The 25224-nt window shown below is 48.2% G+C and overlaps 10 protein-coding genes across 10 annotated transcripts; 7 read left to right on the top strand and 3 right to left on the bottom strand.

The window, feature by feature from the left end:
- Nucleotides 1-152: 152 nt before the first annotated feature.
- Nucleotides 153-1262, bottom strand: RhiXN_08900 (rp/eb family microtubule associated protein; the record flags this gene model as incomplete). The annotated part of the gene is made up of 7 exons (XM_043328716.1): nt 153-206; nt 256-363; nt 422-543; nt 600-793; nt 852-889; nt 946-1052; nt 1139-1262. 7 exons carry the CDS (start codon nt 1260-1262, stop codon nt 153-155), a joined length of 747 nt encoding a protein of 248 aa, XP_043180162.1.
- Nucleotides 1263-1948: 686 nt separating this feature from the next.
- Nucleotides 1949-3142, top strand: RhiXN_08899 (ATP phosphoribosyltransferase; the record flags this gene model as incomplete). Its single annotated transcript, XM_043328715.1, has 6 exons — nt 1949-2006; nt 2066-2101; nt 2156-2225; nt 2284-2482; nt 2529-2691; nt 2748-3142. The coding sequence occupies 6 exons, from the start codon at nt 1949-1951 to the stop codon at nt 3140-3142; spliced, it is 921 nt and encodes a 306-aa protein (XP_043180161.1).
- A 122-nt stretch (nt 3143-3264) lies between these two features.
- RhiXN_08898 (ATP phosphoribosyltransferase) lies at nt 3265-4097 on the top strand (the record flags this gene model as incomplete). The annotated part of the gene is made up of 3 exons (XM_043328714.1): nt 3265-3529; nt 3582-3646; nt 3699-4097. 3 exons carry the CDS (start codon nt 3265-3267, stop codon nt 4095-4097), a joined length of 729 nt encoding a protein of 242 aa, XP_043180160.1.
- Nucleotides 4098-5604: 1507 nt separating this feature from the next.
- Nucleotides 5605-6107, top strand: RhiXN_08897 (Chaperone for protein-folding within the ER, fungal; the record flags this gene model as incomplete). The annotated part of the gene is made up of 2 exons (XM_043328713.1): nt 5605-5681; nt 5753-6107. The coding sequence occupies 2 exons, from the start codon at nt 5605-5607 to the stop codon at nt 6105-6107; spliced, it is 432 nt and encodes a 143-aa protein (XP_043180159.1).
- A 1762-nt stretch (nt 6108-7869) lies between these two features.
- On the top strand, nt 7870-8749 carry RhiXN_08896 (alcohol dehydrogenase zinc-binding domain protein; the record flags this gene model as incomplete). Its single annotated transcript, XM_043328712.1, has 5 exons — nt 7870-8027; nt 8138-8219; nt 8264-8320; nt 8382-8440; nt 8503-8749. 5 exons carry the CDS (start codon nt 7870-7872, stop codon nt 8747-8749), a joined length of 603 nt encoding a protein of 200 aa, XP_043180158.1.
- Nucleotides 8750-12628: 3879 nt separating this feature from the next.
- On the top strand, nt 12629-13205 carry RhiXN_08895 (uncharacterized protein; the record flags this gene model as incomplete). The annotated part of the gene is made up of 2 exons (XM_043328711.1): nt 12629-13106; nt 13159-13205. The coding sequence occupies 2 exons, from the start codon at nt 12629-12631 to the stop codon at nt 13203-13205; spliced, it is 525 nt and encodes a 174-aa protein (XP_043180157.1).
- A 460-nt stretch (nt 13206-13665) lies between these two features.
- On the bottom strand, nt 13666-16998 carry RhiXN_08894 (Retrotransposable element Tf2 protein; the record flags this gene model as incomplete). The annotated part of the gene is made up of 1 exon (XM_043328710.1): nt 13666-16998. One exon carries the CDS (start codon nt 16996-16998, stop codon nt 13666-13668), a length of 3333 nt encoding a protein of 1110 aa, XP_043180156.1.
- A 77-nt stretch (nt 16999-17075) lies between these two features.
- Nucleotides 17076-18256, bottom strand: RhiXN_08893 (Retrotransposon-derived protein PEG10; the record flags this gene model as incomplete). The annotated part of the gene is made up of 2 exons (XM_043328709.1): nt 17076-17615; nt 17717-18256. The coding sequence occupies 2 exons, from the start codon at nt 18254-18256 to the stop codon at nt 17076-17078; spliced, it is 1080 nt and encodes a 359-aa protein (XP_043180155.1).
- Nucleotides 18257-19437: 1181 nt separating this feature from the next.
- Nucleotides 19438-20597, top strand: RhiXN_08892 (Retrotransposable element Tf2 protein; the record flags this gene model as incomplete). The annotated part of the gene is made up of 2 exons (XM_043328708.1): nt 19438-20048; nt 20093-20597. The coding sequence occupies 2 exons, from the start codon at nt 19438-19440 to the stop codon at nt 20595-20597; spliced, it is 1116 nt and encodes a 371-aa protein (XP_043180154.1).
- Nucleotides 20598-20702: 105 nt separating this feature from the next.
- RhiXN_08891 (Retrotransposable element Tf2 protein) lies at nt 20703-23477 on the top strand (the record flags this gene model as incomplete). The annotated part of the gene is made up of 1 exon (XM_043328707.1): nt 20703-23477. The coding sequence occupies one exon, from the start codon at nt 20703-20705 to the stop codon at nt 23475-23477; it is 2775 nt and encodes a 924-aa protein (XP_043180153.1).
- Between the last annotated feature and the right edge of the window lie 1747 nt (nt 23478-25224).

The raw sequence follows: 25224 nt of genomic DNA, 5'->3' as shown, positions 1-25224 counted from the left end.
GAGGAAAGGAGATGTAGCGACAAGACAAAGCAGTCGATCAGATTAGGAGCAGAGGATGTTGAATTGACTGATTCGGGCAAAAGAAGGGGCACCGCTGGCGCGGAGGACAAGAAAGACGAAGTTGACCGAGGAAAAACAGGGAAAGGGTTTAACTAAAAGGTTTCTTCTTCGTCTAGTGCAGCTTGTTCCGGTACCTCGAAGCCCTCCTGTAAAACGTTTAGTAAAATGTAGGGGACAAGGGTTACTAAAACGTACCTCGGTCGAGTACAAAATCTTCTGGATCGCGGACAAAGTCTCATCAGATTTGCCTTCAGCCTCGAGAGTCTCTATTTGCTGCTGAGCCAGAATCTCGATATCTCGCAACTATCGATTAATCAACCACATGAGTCCAAATCTAAACCTCCGAGGTGACGGAACAAACCTTGGCAAAGTAAAAGTCTCGCTCCTTTTCTAGGCCCTCGAGATGTGCCGAAAGTTCTTGGACTTGTTTTTGGGCAGCAACAAGCTCGGCTCCTCCAGTCGCTGACCCCGACCTCGCACTGCCTGGGGTGGATCTATGAGACACTTCTCTACTAGTAGGAAAGGGACATCAAACGCACCGACTGGGGTTTTGCGGCCAACCGAGGCGCGTGCGGATGTGCTCGCCGCGAGCCCAGGGCCGGCCCTGACTGGGGCCATCGTCGCGGGTGGATCGGTCGGTGCACCGCGTCGTCGTGCCACGGCATCGTAGGCTTGACCCGAATAGTTACCTTCCCAGAAACGTCTTATCCACTGAAGGAATTCGAGGTTGTCCCTTTTAAGCGCGGCCAATTAAAGAGGTGAAGACAAAGAGGGACAAAGTAGATACTCACTGCATCTTGCACTTGACAAGCTTCTCAACTGGGATAGGCTACAACAGGTCAAATAAGTTATCATGTTCCAGCGCGTGGAAACAAAACAGCTAACCTTGTCGATTTTCTTCTTCTTGAAAATATCTTGCAATACTTTGTAATTCGCCAAAAACTCGTACTCGTGCTTTGCGTTCATCTTAACTTTGGTCATCGGCACGTCTCCTACAAGTGTTACCACCAGAAAGAACGGAAAGTGGGAGAATCAGTCACGGGCCTCCAAAAGTATCGCGTCTGCAGGAACAACGCACCATAAACCGAATCCAAGATCTGACAATACGCGGCTCCCGATCCGCATTGCTCTACTTTGGTATAGTTGATTTGTAAAAGGTCGTTTAGCCATCCGATGAGCTCGGTACGAGATTCGCCTGCCATCGTGGATCGTGTGCGTAGGTGGGTGTGGTTGGTTGTAAACCGGTGGGGGGGTGTGGTGGCCGATAGAGGATAGACCCTTGACCTGGACGCGTTGTGTCTCGTGATTTGAGCGCTTATCTTGATTTGGGTTGACGTCTTGGGTTTTCTGGAATGTGGAATTCTGAACGGGTGGGGCATTGAGGGCTGGACGGGTGGCGTTCTAGCGTTGTTTTCTGGCGCAGGCACAACATGACACCATGATCTCTGAAGCTATCACAAACTAAGAAGCAATACATTTATTTTGTTCACTTATAGTATATATGTACAGCCTGATATTCGACAACCCGCGCCCAAGTTAGAGCACAAGCCAACTACACTTGAACAGTGCAGCGCACGAACACAGACTCGTCGTTCTCCGAAGGGAATGAGGCTCACAAACTCTGCATACAAAAAAATCGTCTGCAAGCCAATCTGAGCTTCGTGTAAATTTGAAGCGCATTTGCTTCCGGAACAGGTTATATACCCTACCCCTTTTTCCGTCTAGCGTAATCCGGCCAATGCGATGATCACCGGCTCGGATTTGAAGACTTTTGAGCCGATGAAATATTATGCGCCTCACTAGATAAGTAATTCCTTTTCGGGTGACTCGATCAGCACACGTTTGCTATTTCTCTCTCTTTTTCTTTCTGCTTCTGCCCACGTTTACGATGGACTTGATTTCTGAATCGATTAAAGGTCGATTGTTGTTTGCCATTCCAAAGAAAGGTGAGTATTGGAGTAGAGCTGGCCATATGTTGGAAAGATCCGGATTAAACAGAGTCTAGGGAGGTTGTATGAAAAGTCGATTCAGCTGTTGCACGGTATGTACGATGACCAGGAGGAGAGATGAGGAAGAATTAATGGGAATAAACCAGGGGCGGATGTTCAGTATACGCGCTCACACCGCCTCGATGTCGCACTCGTACGGAACCTAAACATTGCACTGTACGTCCGATAGCATATCTTCATAAACCTACACATCGTCTCATCACCCAGACCTCAGTGTGTTCCTTCCCGCAGCCGATATTCCCCGATTCGTGGGTGAAGGAAATGTCGATCTGGGTATAACCGGCCAGGATGTCATTCTCGAAGCCGAGATGGAAGGACACACGACTCAGCTGTTGAAGCTTGGTTTTGGAAAATGTAAATTGCAGGTCCAGGTTCCAGAAAAGGGCGAATTTAACCAGCTTGAATCGGCAAGTGTACGAATGCGCGAGTCATATAGTGATGCTGAACTGGGACTGGTAGTTGGTGGGCAGGAGGATTGTTACAAGCTTCGAAGTCCTAGCTCGCAAGTACTTTGAAAAACTCGACCAAGAGCATGGTCTACAAGCCGGACAAAAAACCAACATCGAATACGTCGGAGGTAGTGTGGAAGCTGCTTGCGCACTAGGTCTCGCAGACGGAATTGGTGCATACTCTTCCCTTTGATTCAATAACCAATCTAACCACCTCTCCCTCCCCTAGTCGACTTGGTCGAATCAGGCGATACTATGCGTGCAGCAGGCCTACACGCAATCGCAACGCTACTCGAATCCGAAGCTGTCCTGATCACATCTTCCAAACCCAAACACCCCCACTTTTTACCGCTGCAAAACCAAATCACACAGCGCATCGCCGGAGTATTGGCTTCTCAGAAATTTGTGGTTTGTCAATACAACGTGCGACGCGAAAAGCTGGCGGAAGCGACCAAGGTGACGCCCGGAAGAAGGGCAGCGACGGTCAGTCCTCTCGAAGACGGTGAATGGGTGGCGGTGAGCAGCATGGTCGAAGCCACGAGGGCCGCGGATGTTATGGACCAATTGGTGAACATTGGAGCGGAAGACGTTCTCATCATAAAGCTGGACAACTGTCGTGTCTAAAGATAGAGCTTCCCACTGCAGATAATGAACGATGAATAGATTACGAGTGCCCTGAAATCCCTTGGCTATGAGATCACGTTTCTATTATTGGTTTCCTTCTCACCCACGCGGCGCTTAGAAGAATGTTACACGATGGTAACATGGAAACGCAAGTTGTTCGTTTCTTCTGCACCACCACCATCGTCACCTTGCCCACTCTCCCATCAACCTTACCCTCTTTACTCCCTAGTCTAAAATTCAACATGAAGTGGTCGGCGCTGGTAGCGACAGCTGTTGCTCCGTTGGTGGCATTAGCGCAAGATATTGTATACGATGCTATACACAATGCGACCTCGATTCAGGGAACATGGTCTTCAGGTAGCCAGCATGTTCGAACTGGACCAGTCAGTATCTTCTCACAACACTGAATTCAACAAAACTCATACTCTGTACGCAATAGGACTTTGCAAACCCATTGAACTCGTCATTTATCTATCCTTCTACGGCGGGAATCTCATACTCATTGTACGTGTTCTCTTTATCGTTGCGAGTTATCCTGGCTAACGTGTGAGATTAGTACCGACGATGGATCTGGGAGCAAGCTCTGTACAGGTTTGAAGGCAACGCGTCGTACCCACAATGCATCAAGGGAATTGTTATTTTCCAACATGGGACATATCAACTCAACTCGAACGGCTCGATTTCGCTGACTCCATGGTGGCAAGACGGTCGTATCCAAGTCCAGGATCCATGCGCCCCCGTTTCGAATATTATCACGCTCTATAACCAGACCGAATACATGGTCCAGTGGAGAATTTTCCGGGATCCGACGTATGGTCCCAAGTTGCACTTGTTCCAGTATGACGGAGCCCCATTGGCACCCATGTTCTTGGTCGCCGACCCTCCCAACATGTTGCCCACCCGCGTACTAGCTGTCAACTTGACAGAGGTAGTGGAGGATCCTTCATCCACTTGAGCAGGATGATGCAGCAAATGACGTAGATATGCAGGAGACTTTATATATATCACCCTTCTTCTCCTAGACCGCGAACTGTTTCTTCTTTCTTTACCCTTTCTCTTTTTTATACTCTTGCACGAATCCATGATCACATTGTTTATCATAATTCCTGTTTCTTGACAATTACTTATTCGACGCCTAGTGCGTGCGCTGTCATTCGTTTGGTATTTTCTCGCTCCTGGACTACAAGTGAAATGGATTTTTTTTCTCTTGTCAAAATGAACCTATGTGTGCTGCGCAGCCATGTGTGTGTATGTGTCTGAAGAGCCAAGAGCCCCGAGTCTCCTTTTTCGGCAAGTATGTCATCTCTTGGGTATATCACCTGCTGGGCCTTGCAGTTATCCCTGACCATCGCTCGATGATGTGTCCCGAGAGTGCCCTAGATCTCGTGGTTGAAGGACGATCCCAAGCTTGGCCCTCGCGCACGAGACCACTTGGCCGTATTGCCTCGAGGTCTTGAAGGTCTTATTCAACTCTTGGGCCTGTGCCGATTGAGCGTGTTGCAAGTGTGCATAATTTGACTCTCCGAGGGGGGGTCGAGGAGAGGAAGGGGGGGTGCTCAAGAGGTTACGTGACGACGTTTACACGCCGAAATCGCCATGCAAGCTGTCTCCCGCTTATATGGTTCACGGCTTTGCTTAGCAACAGGTGCCGCGGCCAACTCAGGGTACGAGCTGGCCGGTCCCTCCCTCTCATTCCCGCTTAATTATTCTCATTTTGTTTACTACTTTTAAGTTTTCAGCCTCCAAGATGAGGGTAGTTTAGATTCAAATTTATATACCGGCCGTGCTGGCCAAATGAGGTTGCTATGGTGGACTCAGTAATTTGAAATCGCACGCCATGGGGCCCTCCGAACGGACGTTACGGATAACGTCAGGTCATTGTGTGTCACTACTTCCCATGTTGGCCGTGTTCCCTGTATGAGTGTCGACGGGAAGTCTGTCGGGTGACGGAAACCCCTGGCTCCATGTCACGCCCGATAATGGACAGGCTATCAAATATATGCGAACTGGGCTAGCCTTGTTCGTTGTAGATAACTACTTTCGCCCGTGCACCGTTCAAAAAGAATCAAGTGCCAACAGCGTTTGATTGTCTATTCCCAGTGGGGAAATTCCAGGCTGACGTCGGTCTTCTGGGTGCACAGCTTTGATGGCCGAGGTTCGAACAGTCCACCAACTTCATCCCTCCACCAAATACACATTTTCATCTCGACTCTTGCGTACATAATTCCGACTGGATCCTTTTCACCACTCGTAATCAATGTTGTTGACGACTTTATTCACGACAATTTTTGCGCCACTTATGGTTTTGGCTCAAGATGTTAGGCTCGACGCGGGTCATAATGTTACGTCTTTGCGAGGTATATGGAGCACAACGAGTGATTTTGTCCTAACGAGATCTGTGAGTGTGTGTTGAGATCTACACACTTGATGATCTCGCTCACTGGGGGGAGGAAACCAAGTAGATGATCGCCAACCCCGCCAGTTTTGCGTTTAACATTCCCGAACAACACACAGGTACTTCGAGCGCATCGTATTCCTTGTAAGTCCCCGAGTTCGCGCACCCTCCATATTGGTTCAGCAGCTAAGCGAACACGATCCATTGCGTCCCAGTACCGACGACGGATTCTGGGAACAGTGTATCTACAGACTCGTCTCCCATGGCACATCATCCTGCACCAAGGGCGTCACGATCTACCAACACGGAACATATCAGCACCAGCCAGACGGATCGATCATCCTCTCTCCGTTCTGGCAAGACGGCCGTATTCAAATTTTAGATCCCTGCACGTCGTCCAACGGGAACCAGATCTCGGTCGTCAACCAGACCGAACACATTCGCTCGTGGAGAATCTTCGATGGTCCTGTATTAAGGCTGGTCGGGGAGTACTACACTCCGACGGAGAACATGACCAGGGTCGACGAGCAGCCGGAGTTGTTGACGGGCGTGGTGAGCAACATTTCATGACGCGTTCGGCGCGACGTGGTTGGGGACCAGCGAGGTGTACTTTGGGACGCTATATAGATATTGAGATATTTCCGGTGTATCTCTGGCCCAGATTTTGTTTTTCTGTATTGATTTGTTCAAGCGTTGAACATGAAATGCTATTCGACTTTGATTCCAGCAAGAATTCGAACGAACATGTTCGTTCGAATTTGAAAATCAAACGCGTCAACGTGTTTGGTCGAATTCCATACTAGATGCTATGCGTAACCCGGTTGGCGATTTCGACTTTGCCTCGGTTGTTATCGTTGTCTGTATTTCATCCTATCTGTGTAGAACCTCCTGGTAGGTTCTACATGTACAGTACCAGTGTGATGTTTACATTTGTGTATTTACGTCAAAGCACCTTGTTAGAAACCATTGCGTTTGAGCTTTAGAAACGCACCCACCCTACTCTTGGGCTTAGACCGGTGTGTATCAGGTAAGTCTACATGTAGGCCCGGACTGCATGCATAACATGTAAGTTCATCGTCGTATAGTCCCGGCACAAAGCTTCCGCAGTGATGGATAGTGTCGCGGGTCGGCCGTCCAGTTCTGTAGAAGCAATTACAAGGCTACTCTAAAGACCCGGTGCGAAACATGACTGATCGTTCGGGTTTTGTGTCATGGTAGACCCCGAAAGTGCGAATTTTTTTTGGACGTAAATAATCGCGCGTTACATGCGGAGTGTTTCCACAATCCAACCAGTTTTTCTATGAATCCGCATCCTGAACCCCCCACCCCCCCTGTGTGCCGTCAAGGCGGGGATATCTCGCAAAATCTGGATGCTATGCGGATTTTCTGTATTTTGGGGGTTCACCGTGCCAGTACTACCGTTACCGTCCCCCCAGCTTATGTCCAAAGATCGGCAGCTCCAGTCAATCGGTCTTGTTTTACCAACAGAGGACGTAGACTCGTGTGCAAGACGCATATACCGTCCGATTCCCGAGTTCACGGAAGTAAAATAATTGTCCCAATATTCAAAATAGGGATAGCGCTGAGCAATCATCAGCAAATTTCCAGAAGCCCTGCGGAGGTTGTAAAACCTTATATAGGCGTAGAAATGTCAGCAGTACGAGCTTGTTCGATGCTCACGACTAATAAGAGGAAAGTGGAGGTCTGTCCCCCAGGCCAAATTAGGAAGTTCACTTGTTAAATATTGGAAATGATTCGGGTGATGAAATTTCTTGGATGGGTTCGTTGCAGTTGTGTGCTTTGCGGGCCTCACTGCTATTAGTCGGATTGTAGATTCAATATCAGTACAAATCATACCATGCAATCGCAATGTTATCATTGCGGATGATGCGAATGGCCATGGCCTCGCTCAAATTAAACGATTAGAGACTTATCAATCATCGCGCATTTAATTTCCCATCTCTGGCAACGAACACTCTAATTTAACCCCAGGTGAGCCTCCAATTTCCTCTTACTGGTCGTGAGCATTGAAAAAGCTCATACTGCTGACATTTCCATGCCTATATAAGGTTTTAAAACCTCCGCAGGGCTTCTGGAAGTTTGCTGATGATTGCTCAGAGTCATTTTGGACGTCGAGAGAAAGCTCTACCTCCACCAGCTTCCTCTGATGAGCCTTAGTAATCCACTGTACTCGAGTCCACTTTTCTTACCTGGGGTTTGAAAAACGGATTAACATGTCCCAAGGTATATAAAAGCTTAAAAATGCGGCTCTCCTCCAATGCGCTCTCAAAACATCTACTCTTTTCACTGTTGAACTCATTCATCTGTTAACATGTCTGCTATCCCAACTACCGCTCAAGCATGGCGCTTCCCCTTTGACCAGAGTACCTGGAACGGCCACAAGAGCCTCGAGCTGCGTGAGGTTAAGATCGCTCCTCCCAAACAAGGCGAAGTTCTAGTGAGGCTATACGCGGCGGCTCTTAGCTATAGGTGAGTTGCTTGAGGCCAGATAGTCAGCCAGTCGCTGATATTATTGATACTCGTAGGGTATGCATCATGGGGCGCATTCATTAAGCTTTTATTTAAATGACGCTTTGCAGGACATTCTTATCAGCAAGGGTTTGTACCCCGGACCGTACTCCACTGGTCCCGATGGACAAGGACTCGTTCCGTCGTGCGACGGTTCCGGAGAGGCCGTAACTGTCGGTGAAGACGTTACACAATAGAAGAAGGGAGGCCGGGTTCACTCGCTCTATGAAACCTGGTTTGAGGGTCCTGTCCGGGTGCGTGGCACTCCCATGTAGAGCTTACCTATGCCATTGACCCGGGCGTGATGAACAATAGGACAAGTACATCCCGTTGACGGTTGGTAGTGGTACCTCAGGATGCCTTGCTCAATATAGGTGCAATTGATTGACCGCTTAGTATGTAATAAGCATATGCTCACACCATAACATGCATACAGGGTGTTCGATGCGAAAACTCTCCTCCCCATCCCACCTCACTTATCATACGAAGAAGCATCCACCATAGCATGTGCGGCGGTGACCGCATGGCACTCATTCTTCGAAAAGCGTCCGATTACAAAGGACTCGACTGTGTTGGTACTCGGTAGCGGAGGAGTATCCGTTTTTGGTGCGCAGCTTGCGAAGGCTGCGGGGGACGCGAGTGATCGCCACGACCTCAAGCAAGGAAAAGGAAGCCAAGTATAAGGCCCTAGGAGTGAACGAAGTTATCAACTACTGCGATGTTCCTGAGTGGTCAAAGCGGGTGATGGAGCTGACCGGAGGGAACGGAGTCGAGCAAGTGCTTGAAGTTGGCGAGTCGCACACTGTGGTGTGATAAGAACTTGAAAATCAGTATGTCGGTAAAAGATGTATTTTTCCAGTATAATGCGGCCCGAAAACTACAACGTCAGTATGTCTTCCTCAGCATGAATCAGACTAAGGAAGAATTGATACCTAAAGTTAGAATATATTGACTTTGATTTCGGTTCAATTTCCACTTAAACACACATTCTTATTTTCAGTATTTTAATTTTATACAGTGGCAATCGTATAGTACCTATCTTACTCGTGCTAACATGTCCAGTCTACCTAGGTGGGCAAAGTACCCTTATGCAGTCGCTGAGCTCGGTCAAGCGTGAAGGCTTCGTGCACGTCATTGGCGTCGTGTGACAGGGTGGTCTGCGGGTTGAAACGGTTCAAGATGTGGTGCTAAAGCTGTTTTTGGGACAAACTATGGCGAGTTGAATTTTGAAGCCAGTATTTACCCCCTCCCTAATGATGGTTCCGTTCAGATGTCCGGAATACTGGTCGGGAGCAAGGTCATGTGTAAGCGACTGGACATGTTCATGTCGGAGCATAAGATCAAACCGGTGGTGGACCGGGTGCTTGGTTTGGACGAAGGCGGTGGAGGCGCTGGACTACCAGCTGGGTGGCTCGCACTTTGGCAAAGTCGTGATCAAAATTGATTAAGCACAGGTCAATGAATATGCGCGTCTGTATCGGTGCTATGATCTGATGTTACTAGCTCATTTAAATTTGGTACAGAATAGAATGAGATGAGCTCCTCGTGATATTCAAACGCCTGGGTGAATATAGTTTAGGATTTGAGCAAGTATGCGTGCCAACCTGGAATAATACATAAGAATATTGGCCAAAGACCTGAATTTGCGTGAACGTGAGTCAGTCTGTGGACGGAATATTTTTGTTTGATTTTATGCCTGAACGCGCGCTGAATAAAACAGGCTACTACTATTCTTTACAAGCCACCAACTAAGACCACCAGGAACGTACGTGTACTTATCGTATACACCGGTCTCTCCGAGCCCTTGCAGCTGCACACAAAGTCGAGAGCGCGCGGCGGATGGCCGGGGAAGCTTCCCAACATCCAAAACGCGCCAAGGTAATCAAGGTGGCAAAGGTAGCGGTCAAATTCTTATTATTGCTTTGAGAATTGAATCTTTCGAGACAAGAGGTGCGATGAATTGCTTGTGCTATAGTGCCATGCGTGCACCTATTGATAGATTCGAATGTGGATCGTATGTGTAGATATCAATATCAATCGTCGTAGCTCCAATATTCCAAGTATCTTGACGGACAGTAATTGTACCTCATTGTGTTGATTGTTTCTGCACGTGTATGGTCCTGCTCATGCGAGCATCAAGCTTTCATGATTGCAGGGAACAACAGACTGAGATGGACTGGGCATCAACTACAGCTCAACCAGCGAATTAACACTTCATTTGCAAGTACTTGCCAGAAGAACGAGGCTCTAAACCACAGCATAACCGCTCAAAAGCCAAATTTGTTTGTAGTTAGCTGAACCTTGCGTGATTCATAGCCATAAATAACTTGACACATTTGGCACTTGGCACTCAACATTCTACCAGGCTTTCTAACCTCTGCTATGTATCTCTTGCATCCATTTCCTCAGTACAGTAAGACATGCATTCAAACTTCACTAGTGGGTATGTAATGTTACTTTATCTCCATTTGGGCCTCCATGGCTAAATTGCTATTGTGACCCAACTATATGGTTGGTCACACGCTAGTGGTGGGCGCTTGAGGCTGTTATGGATATGACATTTCTTCCATAACCTGTACTTATTTTATTAATTACACAAGTAATACTATAGTAAATAAAATGAGATAAAGATGCAAACTAAGGTTTTCAAGGTCCCTCTATCCAATTGCAACCTTTGCAAGACCTCTAAGCCTCAGGAATACCCTCAATATGCAATATCTTTTGCATATATGCTGTTTTTCCACTCATTTAAATATATGTAAATTCAGCTGAGTAGATAAACAGTAACAAGTAATATTTCTCCTGTTTGTAGTATCTATTATTCAAGATTCTATCTTGTGGCTACACACAGAAATATTCAGGGTCCCCCCTGTTGCATAGGCAAGTGCTCCAGCACTTAATCAGTGCTTAAGCGCCAATGCACTAAATGCGCCTTTTCTCCATCACCTGGGCATCCCACACTGCCAAGTCACTTGCTCTTAGGTGCGCCTGTTTGTGCGCTCCAGAAATTTTGTAGACACATTCAATATCATGGAATTTATTCCAATTTTCTCAATTTTAAACAAAGTTGAAAGGACAACATTTTCAATCACGTGACATTGGCGCTGATATCATACACTAAGCGCCAAGCCACGTCCCCTTCCACACTTATACAGCACATGTAGCCACCTCCGCCTATGACATCACCATGACATGTCAGTGACACGTATGCATGAGTAAGGCTGACTGCAGAGCAGGGTTTGTTAAGAGTTGTGTAAGTACAGGAGTAAGAAAGAATTACTATATACAAAATGTATATGGGAATAACTAAGAACTAGTATAATGAATCAGAATATATGCACAGAATATATATGCACAGTATAGGCTAGGTTATCAGGAATAACAACTCCTAACAAATAGTCTAGCAACTATGAAGTGCAGGTGGTTGGTTATGTATAGTACCTTAGACTAATGTTACTTAAGCCTAAGTGACTAAGGGTATGTATATGTTATAACCTCCGAAAATATACCATTGAATTTGCCTATTTTTTCTATTATTTTTAGCATTTTTTGCGAACTGTTTATCTCATGTTTTTCAATCACGTGATCTCGGCGCTTATTATGCCGAGATGCCGCGCCAAGATGCCGTGCCAAGGGCGCTTAGGAGAAATCCACGCTTCTGCGCAGCCCGCAGCACACTTCTCATTTGTTATATGTACTTCTTTTCACACGCGCACAGACCATGTAAATAGTGTGCCTCTGTCTATATATACAGCAGGAAAATTGCTTGGAACCACCAAGTTGATTTTACCTTGTCTCATATCCATTGAGGAGGACCTTCAGCCAGCTAAGTAGCCGGCCCCCCAGTAGTACAGAAGTTAACTCCTTTATTACGCTCACCACACCTCCCAGGCCTAAGGCCCCATTGTCACCAGTAGATAGTAGAAGTCCACCTTACGTGGCAGTAGTATAGCCTAGTAGTTAGTTAGATAAGCTTTGTCAGTAGTAGTACGGCCGTAAGCGCCCATCCACTAGCGAGTACCCAACCTTACAGTTGGTGTACAACATTGTAAAATCAACTTCTTGTAGGCTTGATTGACAACAAGAGGACCTCCAGTACTAGCACGAGGGAAAACACGTGATTGGACTCGCCTTTCGCTATTAATAATCAAACTAGCATCGGTCCCACGTAGTACCAAATTGCTATAAGGCTGACAGGCTCTGATTGCCCGCATACCACGAGTTTTGCCAGAACTCAGCAGTTAGCGACCCTAGACAGCCAATCCACCCGCTTGCTAAAAACCCGCTCATATCACAATCGCCAGATCTGTTGATTTGTTGTAGGGATAGTTCAATGCTAGGTGTCTGACGCAAGGGTTTAGCATTCTCATTCTGCGCAAAAACCGCCCATAAGTCCTGATATAGGCACTCTCCCCCACACCGTTTCCACCATTCCATCCACTTGCTCTGGAGTCCCACACCCATACTCCCGTCCCTCTAGCCGTTCCTCCCGTTGTTCCGTTCCAACCTATTCCCAACCACCCTCTTGCAGCACATCTCCCACTCCGCAAGACTTGCCAAGGATGGAACCAGAGCCGTCCCTTGCCACTCTCCTTGAGGCTGTCACAGCCCTCACAGCCACAGTCGGGTCCCTACAGGACCAAATCAGATCACAAGGCCAACAGCTCATTGAGCTCAAAGCCATATGCAAGGAGACCGCCGACTTACTTGGTGACAAGGACCAAGGAACCCAAGCCCAGCCTAGCACATTGGTTGGGCCTGTCACTCCCCCCACACATACAGGGGGAGAAGCGCACACTCCAGGAACGGTTAGGCCTGGACTCAAGGCCCCTTTCCGCCCATCAAGAGGAACGGGCTTTGACTCAGAGGAAGAGGAAGAACCCAGGCGAGCCCCCAAAAAAGAGCCTCGCAACACGCCTAAACGGAGCCTCAGCTCCCTCACCCCATTTGACTCAGGGTCCAGCGTAAAGCGGCCCAAAATGGAGCTCCCCGACCCATACAAGGGGGACGCCAGGGGAAGAAAGGTGTTGTACGCCAACTGTAAGGTTGGGTACACGCTAGTGGGCGGGCGCTTATGGCCGTACTACTACAGACACTGCTTATGTAACTAACTACCTAGGCTATACTAATACCGCTTAGGGCGGTCTACTACTTCTATACTACTGCGAGGGGGCCTTAGGCCTGGGAGGTGTGATGAGTAAAAAGGGGTGGTGAGCGTCTGAGAACTTCTTAGGGGCCGGCTACTTAGCTGGCTGACTACCTTCTCTAATGGGTAAGAGACAAGGTAAAATCGACTTGGGGTCTCCAAGTGATTTCCCTGCTGTATATATAGACAAAGGCGCACTATCTACATGGTCTGTGCGCGTGAGAAAAGAAGTACATGGTGGGAAAAGGAAGCGTGCTGCGCGCTGCGCAGAAGCGTGGATTTCTCCTAAGCGCCCTTGGCACGGCATCTCGGCGCGGCATCTCGGCATAATAAGCGCCGAGGTCACGTGATCGAAAAACAAAAGATATAGAGTCCGTAAAAAATACTAAAAATAATAGAAAAAACAGGCAATTCTAATGGTATAATCAAGGGGTTTGTAACATTGCCCCCCCCTTAAAGGCTCTTGGCGGCGTCACGAGCCTTTCTGAGTTTGGCTTGGTTAAAGCGCTTGATCTCTTCCTGGCTGTGTTCCAATAGCTCCTCTGGCTCCCATGAGTTATCCTCTGGACCGTAACCTTTCCATTTGATCAAATAAAACCATTTCCCCCGTTGGCGTTTAGAGTCAATGATTTGTTTGACCTCGTATTCTTCCTCCCCTTCTATTGTTTCAGGAGGGGGTTGTTCTGGGAACGGTTGACTTGGTGACTCGTGTGCCTTTGATAGTAATCCCACGTAGAATACATTGTGGATTTTCAGGGTTTTGGGGAGTTCTAGGCGGTAGGCGTGGCTGGATATTTTCTCCGTAACCTTGAATGGACCTAGTCGTTTGGGGTCTAGCTTATTGGAGTTTGTCCTAAGTTCTATGTTCTTTCCATCTAGCCAGACTTTTTTGCCTATGGAGTATTCCGGTATCATCCCTGTTGATTTGGTCATGCGTTCTTTTGTCATTCTCAGTGCTGACTCTGCTTCCTTCCATTCCTGGGCCAAGGTATTGGCTACAAGGTCTGCTTCTGGAACATTTGCAGGAACGTTAGACGGGTTCATGATGGGGTTTCTTCCATAAACCAATTCAAAAGGGGTTCTTCCGGTTGCAGAGTGCTTTGCGTTATTATAGGCATATTCCGCTAGTGGCAACCAGGTGGCCCAATCTGAGTGGTTGGCGGCAACATATGATCTGAGGTAGAACTCAATGAACTGGTTCACCCTCTCTGTTTGTCCGTCCGATTCCGGGTGGTAGGCTGATGAAAAGGCTGGTTTTACTCCGAGGCGTTGATAGAGTGCCCTTAGGAACTTTCCCATAAACGTCGTCCCCCTGTCTGAAATTGTTTTGACTGGTAACCCATGGAGTTTCCACACATGTGAGATGAATAAATCCGCTAGGCCTTTAGATGTAACCTTCTTGGTAGTTGGGATGAAATGCCCGAATTTGGAGAAGGAATCGATGACTACCAAGATTGCGTCATGGCCGTTTGACTTTGGGAATCCCGTGATAAAGTCATAGGAAATTGTGTGAAATGGGTAGGGGGGAACTTCCAGAGGTTTGAGGGCAATGACCGGGGCGTGTGCTCGGCGGTTGGCCTGGCATGTGGGGCAGCATTCCACCCATTCTTTGGAGGATGATTTCATGCCTGGCCACCAGTAGTTGCGACTTAGAAGTTCAAGGGTCCTCTGTTGACCTGGGTGACCGGCTAGTGGTGAGTCGTGGAATTCCCTCAGCAACCGTTCTTTCAGGGATTCCGAGTCTGGGACAACTAGTTTCCCTCGGTACCATAGGAGGTCCTCTTCCCAATCGTAGTCTCTGTAAGCTTTCCGAATGGAGGGAGGTGCATTGTCCGCATCTTCTGTGAGAAATTGGATAATGGGCTCAAGGGACGGGTCTTCCCTAAGCTTGGTGCGGATTTCTGTGATAATTTCCAGTTCTTCTTCTGACGTGTTGGCAAAGACTTCTGCGGGGAGCATGACTTCTGGTTCTGAGGGGTTGTCGACATAGTCTGCTCGTCTGGACAATGCATCTGGTTTACCCGACTGTTTCCCTGGTCGATAGTGGATTTCGAAGTTAAAGTTGCTCAAGAATATGCGCCATCGGGCATGCCTGCGATTGAAGGTTCTGGCCTGCATCCAATATTCCAAATTTTGATGATCCGTGAACACCTGTATGGGTTTGTCCGTTGCTTCTAGGAAGATACGCCACTCCTCTAGGGCCTTGATGATGGCTAGGAGTTCCTTGTCATGGGTGTTGTAATTGGCCTCAGCACCAGAGAAGGATTTTGACATATAGGCTACTGGGTGTAAACGGTTATCCTCCCCTCTTTGACTAAGGATTGCTCCCATGGCTACCCCTGACGCGTCTGTTTCAAGATAGTAGGGGAGGCCAGGGTTGGAATGGATAAGCACTGGCGACCGTGTAACTAGACGTTTCAACTCCTGGAATGCTTCCTCTTCTGGGTTACCCCATGACCAGGGGGTTTCCTTTTTGGTGAGGTTGTGGAGGGGGCGTGCGACCAAGCTGAAATTGGGAATGAACCGTCTAAGATAGTTGACAAATCCTAGAAAAGCCTGAACTTGTTTGACCGTTTTGGGAGTGGGCCAGGTTGTGACCGCTTCTATTTTCTTCTGGTCCATTGAGAACCCAGCAGGGGAGATAACAATGCCTAAGTAATCGACCGTAGTCACATGGAAATGACACTTCGAGAGTTTGCAGAAGAGTTGGTTTGCCATTAACCTGGATAGTACTTCCCTCACATGGGCTGGATGTTCTTCTGGGTTTTCTGAGAAGATCAAGATGTCGTCCAAATAGATGACCACTGTGACGTCAATGAGGTCCCTAAACAAGTCGTTCATGAAATGCTGGAACGCTGCGGGGGCATTGGTAAGACCAAAGGGCATAACTAGGTATTCAAACAGGCCATATTTGGTTCTGAAGGCCGTTTTCCATTTGTCACCTTCCTTGATTCGAACGTTATTATACCCCCAGCGTAAGTCCAACTTAGTGAAGATCTTGGCATGTCTGAGTTTAGCCATGAGATTGTCCTGTCTTGGTAAGGGGTATACGTTCTTATGGGTGACGTCATTCAGCTTTCTATAATCAACAACTAGCCTGAGGGACCCATCTGCCTTTTTTACAAACATGACCGGGGCGCCTGCTGAGGAGGTACTAGGGCGGATTTTGCCTGTTGCCAGCTCCTCGTCAATGTGTTGTTTCAGCGCCCTAGATTCTGCATTGGTCATGCCATAGATAGGTCCTGGTGAGAGTTTGGCGTCAGGAAGTAGGTCAATGGAAATGTCATATTCCCTGTGGGGGGGAAGGACCTTAAATTCTTCTTCGCCAAATACTCTTGCAAACTCGTGGTATTGGGTCGGGAGGTCTGCCAAGGGGTCAGGATCCGCTTCTTCCTCAGAGGCAATTTGAACTTGTTCTGGGAATGTGACAAGACCCTGTTGCCAGTCAATTAGGGGGGATTCCAATGTGAGCCAGGTCATGCCAAGGATAGCCGGTGTGTTGCCTATGGGGCAAACAAGGAAGGGAATGTGGTGGAGGTGGCCATTGGCCAAGACCGCAAGTTGAACCTGGTGCCATATGCGACCAGTCTGAGATATGGTACCATCTAACATCCTTACTACTCGTGGATTTTTGAGTAGGATTTTTGGGATTTTCAGTTTTTCTACCAGAGTGGGGGATATAAAGTTGGAGGTGGCGCCGGAGTCAATGAGAGTTTTAATAGGGTCCGTCGGGTAGTCACGCAGTATTATGTCAAGAAAGAGTAGGGGTTTCTTGTTTGAGTCCATTGCAATATTTACAAATTCTGAGACCAATACATGCGATTCTAAATTTGAGACCAAGGGCTTGACGGTAGCTCTTGGCCTTACTCTTTTTCCGATTCGTCCTGGGCCACCTTGGCAGTTTCCTTGGGAGTGATCTTCCAACCATTGGGGCATTGCTTGATTCCATGGCCCTTCTGCCCACATTTGACGCACAGCCCAGATGCGCGGCGGCGGTCCCTTTCCTCTGGGGTGACGTAGTTAGGGTCCTCTGATAACCGGACCCTTGTGGTGGTAGTGGAGGTGGCCACGGAGGCCGGGGACTTGGCTGGTGCCTTTTTAGGGCGGTTCTCCTCATTTTCGCGGCGGATGTTGTCAATTTTAATCGCTGCCGCAAAGATGGCTTCGAGATCGTCAGGGATGCTATCTTTGGTGGACAGCAGTTCTTTGACCTTCCAGTGGAGGCCCCACGTGAACTGCGCGATATAGGCCTCCTCGTTCCAGTCTAGTTCCGCCATGAGATTGCGGAACTCCGTGACATACTCGGAGGTAGTGGTGGATTGGGACAGAGCCGCAATTTTTCTGGCGGCGGCCCGTTTGGCATCGGGATTGGCAAAGGCCTCCTTGAATTTGGCCGTTAAGGCCTGGATGGTGGTAGGGGGTTACCCTCGCCTTTGATGATGGCCCCGATGAGGGGTAACGCCCAATCGGCGGCCTTGTCTGTCATGTGGTATAAGATCCACACAACCATCTGCTCCTCTTCGTCAAACTGATCTTGATGGAGGGCTACCCATAGCATCATTCTATCAAGCCACTGAGTGGCCTTACGCCCCCTGGTGTCTCCTTTGTAGGGGTCTGGGAGATCCATCTTGGGTCGCTTTACGCTGGACCCTGCGTCAAAGGGGGTAAGGGATCCCAGGTGTCTTGCAGGCGTTCCCTGAGGCTCCTTTTTGGGCCGCCTTGGTTCTTCCTCTTCCTCTGAGTCGAAACCGGTTCCTCTTGAAGGCCGGAATGGGGCCTTGAGCCCAGGCCTAACCGTGCCTGGAGTGTGGGTTTCTCCTCCCGAGTGGGTGGGAGGAGTGACAGGCCCAGTCGAAAGGCCAGGCTTGGCTTGGGTTGTTCCTTGGTCCTTATCCCCAAGGAGGTCTGCGGTCTCCTTGCATATGGCCCTGAGCTCAGTGATTTGTTGGCTCTGGGCGCGGATTTGGTCCTGTAGGGACCCGACTGTGGCGGTGAGGGCTGTGATAGCCTCGAGGAGAGCGGTAGGGGACGGCTCCGGTTCCATTCCTGACAGGTTTCTCGGAGTGGGAGATGAGCTGCGAGAGGGCGGTTGGGAGTGGGTTGGAATGGAACAACGTGAGGAGCGGCTGGAGGGACAGGAGTATGGGTGAGGGACGCCAGAGCGTGTGGATGGAATGTTGGAAACGGCGTGGGGGAGTGGTGCCTATATCAGGACTTATGGGCGGTTTTTGTGTAGTATGTGGGCGCTAAACCTTTGCGTCAAGCACCTAGCGTTGGATAGTCCCTACAACAAATCAACAGATCTGGCAATCGTGATATGAGCGGGTTTTCTACAAGCGGGTGTTTCAGCTGACTAAGGTTGCTAACTACTGTGTTCCGGCGAAACACGTGGTACGCGGGGGATTAGGATCCGTCTGCCTTATAGCAATTTGGTACTACGTGGGGTGGGGGATTTTTGATTATTATATCCCGCAAGGTGGCCCCAATCACGTGATTTCCCTTGTGCTAGTACAGGGGACCTTCTCCTTGTTGATCAAAGCCTACAGAAAGTCGATTTTACAATGTCGTACGCCAACTGTAAGGTTGGGTACACGCTAGTGGGCGGGCGCTTATGGCCGTACTACTACAGACACTGCTTATGTAACTAACTACCTAGGCTATACTAATACCGCTTAGGGCGGTCTACTACTTCTATACTACTGCGAGGGGGCCTTAGGCCTGGGAGGTGTGATGAGTAAAAAGGGGTGGTGAGCGTCTGAGAACTTCTTAGGGGCCGGCTACTTAGCTGGCTGACTACCTTCTCTAATGGGTAAGAGACAAGGTAAAATCGACTTGGGGTCTCCAAGTGATTTCCCTGCTGTATATATAGACAAAGGCGCACTATCTACATGGTCTGTGCGCGTGAGAAAAGAAGTACATGGTGGGAAAAGGAAGCGTGCTGCGCGCTGCGCAGAAGCGTGGATTTCTCCTAAGCGCCCTTGGCACGGCATCTCGGCGCGGCATCTCGGCATAATAAGCGCCGAGGTCACGTGATCGAAAAACAAAAGATATAGAGTCCGTAAAAAATACTAAAAATAATAGAAAAAACAGGCGATTCTAATGGTATAATCAAGGGGTTTGTAACAAAAGGCAACACAGTGGCTAGACCGCATGCTACTGTGGGTTGCGCTTCATTGAGATCAATTTGACGAAGAAGAACAAATGGTTGTGTGGATCCTCTACCACATGACTGACAAGGCTGCCAACTGGGCTCTCCCTATCATAGGGACAATCATCAAGGGCGAGGGTAACCCCCCAACTACTATCCCGGCCTTAACGGCCAAATTCAAAGAAGCCTTTGCCAATCCAGACGCAAAGAGGGCGGCCGCCAGAAAAATTGCCGCGCTTACTCAGACAACCACCACGTCTGAGTACGTCACTGAATTCCGCAACCTCATGGCGGAACTTGACTGGAACACTGAGGCGTACATTGCCCAGTTCACGCACGGCCTTCATTGGAAGGTCAAAGAACTCCTGTCCACCAAGGACAATATCCCAGATGATGACCTCAAGGCTATATTTGCCGCCTTGGTCAAAATAGACAATACTTGTCAGGAAAACAAGGAGAACCGGCCCAAGAAGGTTCCAGCTAAGGCCCCAGTCACTGCGACCACCTCCACCACCACCACAAGGGTCCGTCTATCAGAAGACCCAAATTACGTCACCCCGGAGGAACGGGACTGTTGTTGCGCGTCTGGCCTATGCGTCAAGTGCGGTCAAAAGGGGCATGGAATCAAACAATGTCCCAATGGCTGGAAGGCAACGATCAAGGAGGTGGCCAAAATAGCAGAGGACGAGTTGGGAAAAGATTAGGGCCAAGGAAAACTGCCAAACCCTTGAGCCCAAAAATAGACGCTTCTGATGTATCTTGTGTTGAATTTGTATCTGTTGCCTTAGATTCAAATAAAAAACCACTTCTCCACATCAATTTACACTTAAACAACTACCTGGCAGAACCCCTAAAAACCCTCATAGACTCTGGAGCAACCTCCAACTTTATATCCCCTTCCGTCGTAGAAATCCTAAAAATCCCAAAAACCCAACTCAAAAACCCACGAGTTGTGAGAATGTTAGACAGTACCATTTCACAGACTGGTTGCATTTGGCACCAGGTTCACCTCGCGGTCTCGGCCAATGGCCACTCCCACTCCATTCCTTTTCTCGTTTGCCCCATTGGCAAAACCCCGGCTATATTAGGCATGACTTGGTTGACAGCAGAAGCCCCCCTTATTGACTGGCAACAGGGCCTGGTCACATTTCCGGAGCAAGCCCGAATTGCCTCTGAAGAAGAAGCCAACCCAGACCCCATGGCAGACCTCCCCTCACAATACCATGAATTTGCCTGAGTATTTGGCGAAGAAGAGTTTAAGGTATTACCCCCACACAGGGAGTATGATATTGCAATAGACCTTGTCCCTGACGCCAAACTCTCCCCTGGTCCCATCTATGGCATGACAGACGCAGAATCTAAGGCCCTTAAACAACATATTGAAGAGGAATTGGCCACAGGAAAGATCCGACCCAGCACTTCCTCCGCAGGCGCCCCGGTAATGTTTGTCAAAAAGGCAGATGGCTCTCTCAGATTGGTAGTCGACTATAGGAAGTTGAATGACGTCACTCATAAAAACGTCTACCCGCTCCCCAGGCAAGACAACCTCATGGCCAAATTAAGGCATGCTAAGATGTTCACCAAACTGGATCTACGCTGGGGTTATAACAATGTCCGGATTAAGGAAGGAGACAAATGGAAGACGGCTTTCAGAACAAAATACGGGTTATTTGAATACCTGGTGATGCCCTTTGGCCTTACCAATGCCCCAGCCGCCTTCCAACACTTCATGAATGACTTGTTTAGGGACCTCATCGACGTCACTGTGGTTATCTACTTGGACGATATCTTGATCTTCTCAGAAGACCCCAAGGACCACCCAACCCATGTCAGGGAAGTTCTATCACGGTTGATGAAAAACCAGTTGTTCTGCAAACTCTCCAAGTGCCACTTCCATGTCACAACAGTGGACTACCTTGGTATCGTCATCTCACCAGCTGGGTTCTCAATGGACCAAAAGAAAATTGAGGCGGTTACGTCGTGGCCCCAACCCAGAACGGTCAAGCAGGTCCAGGCCTTTTTAGGATTTGTCAATTACCTCAGACGCTTCATTCCCAACTTCAGCTCTGTCGCGCGCCCCCTGCACAACCTTACCAAAAAGGAATCACCGTGGTCATGGGACGTATTGGAAGAACAGGCTTTCCAAGAATTAAAGGCATTAGTCACCAAAGCACCAGTTCTGATCCACTCGAACCCCAACTTGCCTTACTATCTGGAAACGGACGCATCAGGGGTAGCAATGGGAGCTATACTCAGCCAACAAGGTCCAGATAATTGGTTGCACCCAGTAGCATATATGTCTAAATCCTTTTCCGGGGCTGAAGCTAATTATGATACCCACAATAAGGAGCTCCTAGCAATCATCAAGGCCCTGGAGGAATGGCGCATTTTCCTAGAAGCAACAGACAAGCCAATCCAGGTTTTCACAGATCACAGGAACCTGGAATACTGGATGCAGGCACGGACTTTTAACCGCAGACACGCACGTTGGCACATCTTCCTGAGCAACTTTAACTTTGAGATCCACTACCGCCCCGGAAAACAGTCAGGAAAGCCAGACGCCCTATCCAGACGATCGGACTATGTTGATTCCCCCCAGAAGCCAGAAGTCATGTTACCAGCAGAAGTCTTTGCCAACACATCAGAAACGGAGCTCAAGATTGTCACAGAAATCCGAGATAAGCTGAAAGATGACCCATCCCTAGAACCTATTATCCAATTCCTGACAGAAGATGCGGACAATGCACCTCCATCTATTAGGAAAGCCTATTGGGACTATGATTGGGAAGAAGATCTCCTATGGTACCGCGGAAAACTGGTGGTCCCAGACTCAGAGCTCATCAAGGAACAATTGCTTAAAGAATTCCACGATTCCCCCCTGGCAGGACACCCCGGGCAACAAAGAACCCTAGAGCTCCTGAACCGTAACTACTGGTGGCCAGGAATGAAGTCATCCGCTAAGGAATGGGTGGAATGCTGTCCTACCTGCCAAGCTAATCGCCGCGCACACGCTCCTGTGATCTCCCTAAAGCCCTTAGAAGTCCCCCTGTTTCCCTTCCACACAATATCCTACGACTTCATCACAGGATTCCCCAAGTTGAACGGATACAATGCAATCCTAGTGGTAATTGACTCCTTCTCTAAGTTTGGTCACTTCATCCCAACCACAAAAAAGGTCACAGCCAAGGGACTAGCAGACCTGTTCATCACCCATGTTTGGAAGTTACACGGATTACCGGTCAAAACAGTCTCAGACCGCGGAACAACGTTCACAGGGAAATTCCTAAGAGCACTGTACCAACGCCTTGGAATCAACCCAGCCTTCTCCTCAGCCTACCACCTGGAGTCGGACGGACAGACAGAGAGGGTGAACCAATTCATTGAGTTCTACCTCAGATCCTACGTTGCAGCAGACCATTCAGACTGGGCTACCTGGTTACCGTTAGCAGAATACGCGTACAACAACGCTAGACACTTGGCTACTGGGAAAACCCCCTTTGAACTTGTCTACGGAAGAGATCCCATCATGAATCCATCCAACGTACCGGCAAATGTCCCAGAAGCCGACCACGTAGCTGACACCCTAGCTCAAGAATGGAAGGAGGCGGAATCCGCTCTAAGGCTAACAAAGGAAAGGATGGCAGGGATCAAGGGAATAACTCCAGAATATGCAATTGGCAAAAAAGTATGGCTGGATGGAAAAAACGTGGAGCTCAGAACCAACTCCAACAAATTGGACCCTAAGAGACTAGGCCCATTCGAAGTCCTAGAGCAAATATCCAGCCACGTGTACCGCCTGAGGCTTCCGGATACCTTGAAAATTCACAACGTATTCTATGTAGGGCTGCTATCCAAAGTTCATGAATTGCCCAGTCAACCCTTCCCGGAACAACCCCCTCCAGAAACAATTGAAGGGGAAGAAGAATATGAGGTGGAGCAGATCATTGACTCCAAAAGACAACAAGGGAAATGGTTCTACTTAATCAAATGGAAAGGTTACAGACCAGAAGACAATTTGTGGGAACCAGAAGAACTCCTGGAGCACAGCCAGGAGGAAATTCAACGCTTCAACAAGTCACGACTGAAAAAGGCTTGTGTCGCCGCCAAGAGCCTTTAAGGGGGGGGCAATGTTATAACCTCCAAAAATATACCATTGAATTTGCCTATTTTTTCTATTATTTTAGCATTTTTTGCGAACTGTTTATCTCATGTTTTTTGATCACGTGATCTCGGCGCTTATTATGCCAAGATGCCGCGCCAAGATGCCGTGCCAAGGGCGCTTAGGAGAAATCCACGCTTCTGCGCAGCCCGCAGCACACTTCTCATTTGTTATATGTACTTCTTTTCACACGCGCACAGACCATGTAAATAGTGTGCCTCTGTCTATATATACAGCAGGAAAATTGCTTGGAACCACCAAGTTGATTTTACCTTGTCTCATATCCATTGAGGAGGACCTTCAGCCAGCTAAGTAGCCGGCCCCCCAGTAGTACAGAAGTTAACTCCTTTATTACGCTCACCACACCTCCCAGGCCTAAGGCCCCATTGTCACCAGTAGATAGTAGAAGTCCACCTTACGTGGCAGTAGTATAGCCTAGTAGTTAGTTAGATAAGCTTTGTCAGTAGTAGTACAGCCGTAAGCGCCCATCCACTAGCAAGTACCCAACCTTACAGTTGGTGTACGACAGTATACTTAAGGTCTCTGGGATAGTACCTTAAGTAAGAGGGTTACCTGACTAATGTACAGGATTTATAGGATTTGCCTAATGAGTATAGGACTTATATATGCTTAAGTAAGACTTAAGACTTATGGGGTTTACCTAAAATATATCTAGGATTTATGAGATATTGTAGATAAAGCTATCTACAATATAGGGGGTATGGTGGATTGAAACACTATCACTCAATCACAACAATCCTTACAGTACCGTTGCACTATACTCAATGTTGAACTCAACAACTGTGACAGTCAAGGGGCACAGGGTCGCAGTAAGTACACTAATAGGTTACCCTGTGTCTGTTGGGACTGGCCTATGGTCTTAGTGCGCCAAATAACCTCCTATGCTATTTACAGTGAGTCAATCACTAAAGTAAATGCGCAGATAAGCTGTTAAAGGCTTGTGTGTATATGTCAATATATAAGAGTAAAAGTAGGATAAAAGTAGGATGCATTAGAAGCATCTTCACAGGGTCCTTTTATACCCTGAGAAGGCGCACAAACAAGTATATACATGATTGATACCAAGAGGGGGTACAGGAGGTACATGTGGCAACTGAAACACTTGAGGGAGCCAATACTTTGGTACATAGTAAACAAACAACAGTTCCTAATATTTGCCCCAAGGCAATGTTTGCCCCAAGGCAGTATTTACCTGTGTGTGTCCTTAGGTGTCCCAAGGCTAAGTGTTTCATCCTTGGAGTAAACAGTCCCAAAGGTAGGATACCGCTGTATTGGGTACTTACCGTAAATGGGGCATAACTCTGCCAAATGTTGTCCGTTTTGGGAGTTTGACCCAGCGTTCTGGAGCGCACAAACAGGCGCACCTAAGAGCAAGTGACTTGGCAGTGTGGGATGCCTGGGTGATGGAGAAAAGGCGCATTTAGTGCATTGGCGCTTAAGGGCTGATTAAGTGCTGGAGCACTTGCCTATGCAACAGGGGGGACCCTGAATATTTCTGTGTGTAGCCACAAGATAGAATCTTGAATAATAGATACTACAAACAGGAGAAATATTACTTGTTACTGTTTATCTACTCAGCTGAATTTATATATATTTAAATGAGTGAGAAAACAGCATATATGCAAAAGGCATTGCATATTGAGGGTATTCCTGAGGGTTGTAGGTTTTGCAAAGGTCACTATTG

The sequence above is a fragment of the Rhizoctonia solani genome, chromosome 5 (genome assembly GCF_016906535.1).
Source record: "Rhizoctonia solani chromosome 5, complete sequence".
NCBI lineage: Eukaryota > Fungi > Basidiomycota > Agaricomycetes > Cantharellales > Ceratobasidiaceae > Rhizoctonia > Rhizoctonia solani.
The sequence above is the reverse complement of the archived record's forward strand: the minus strand, read 5'-3'. Positions and strand labels throughout refer to the sequence as shown.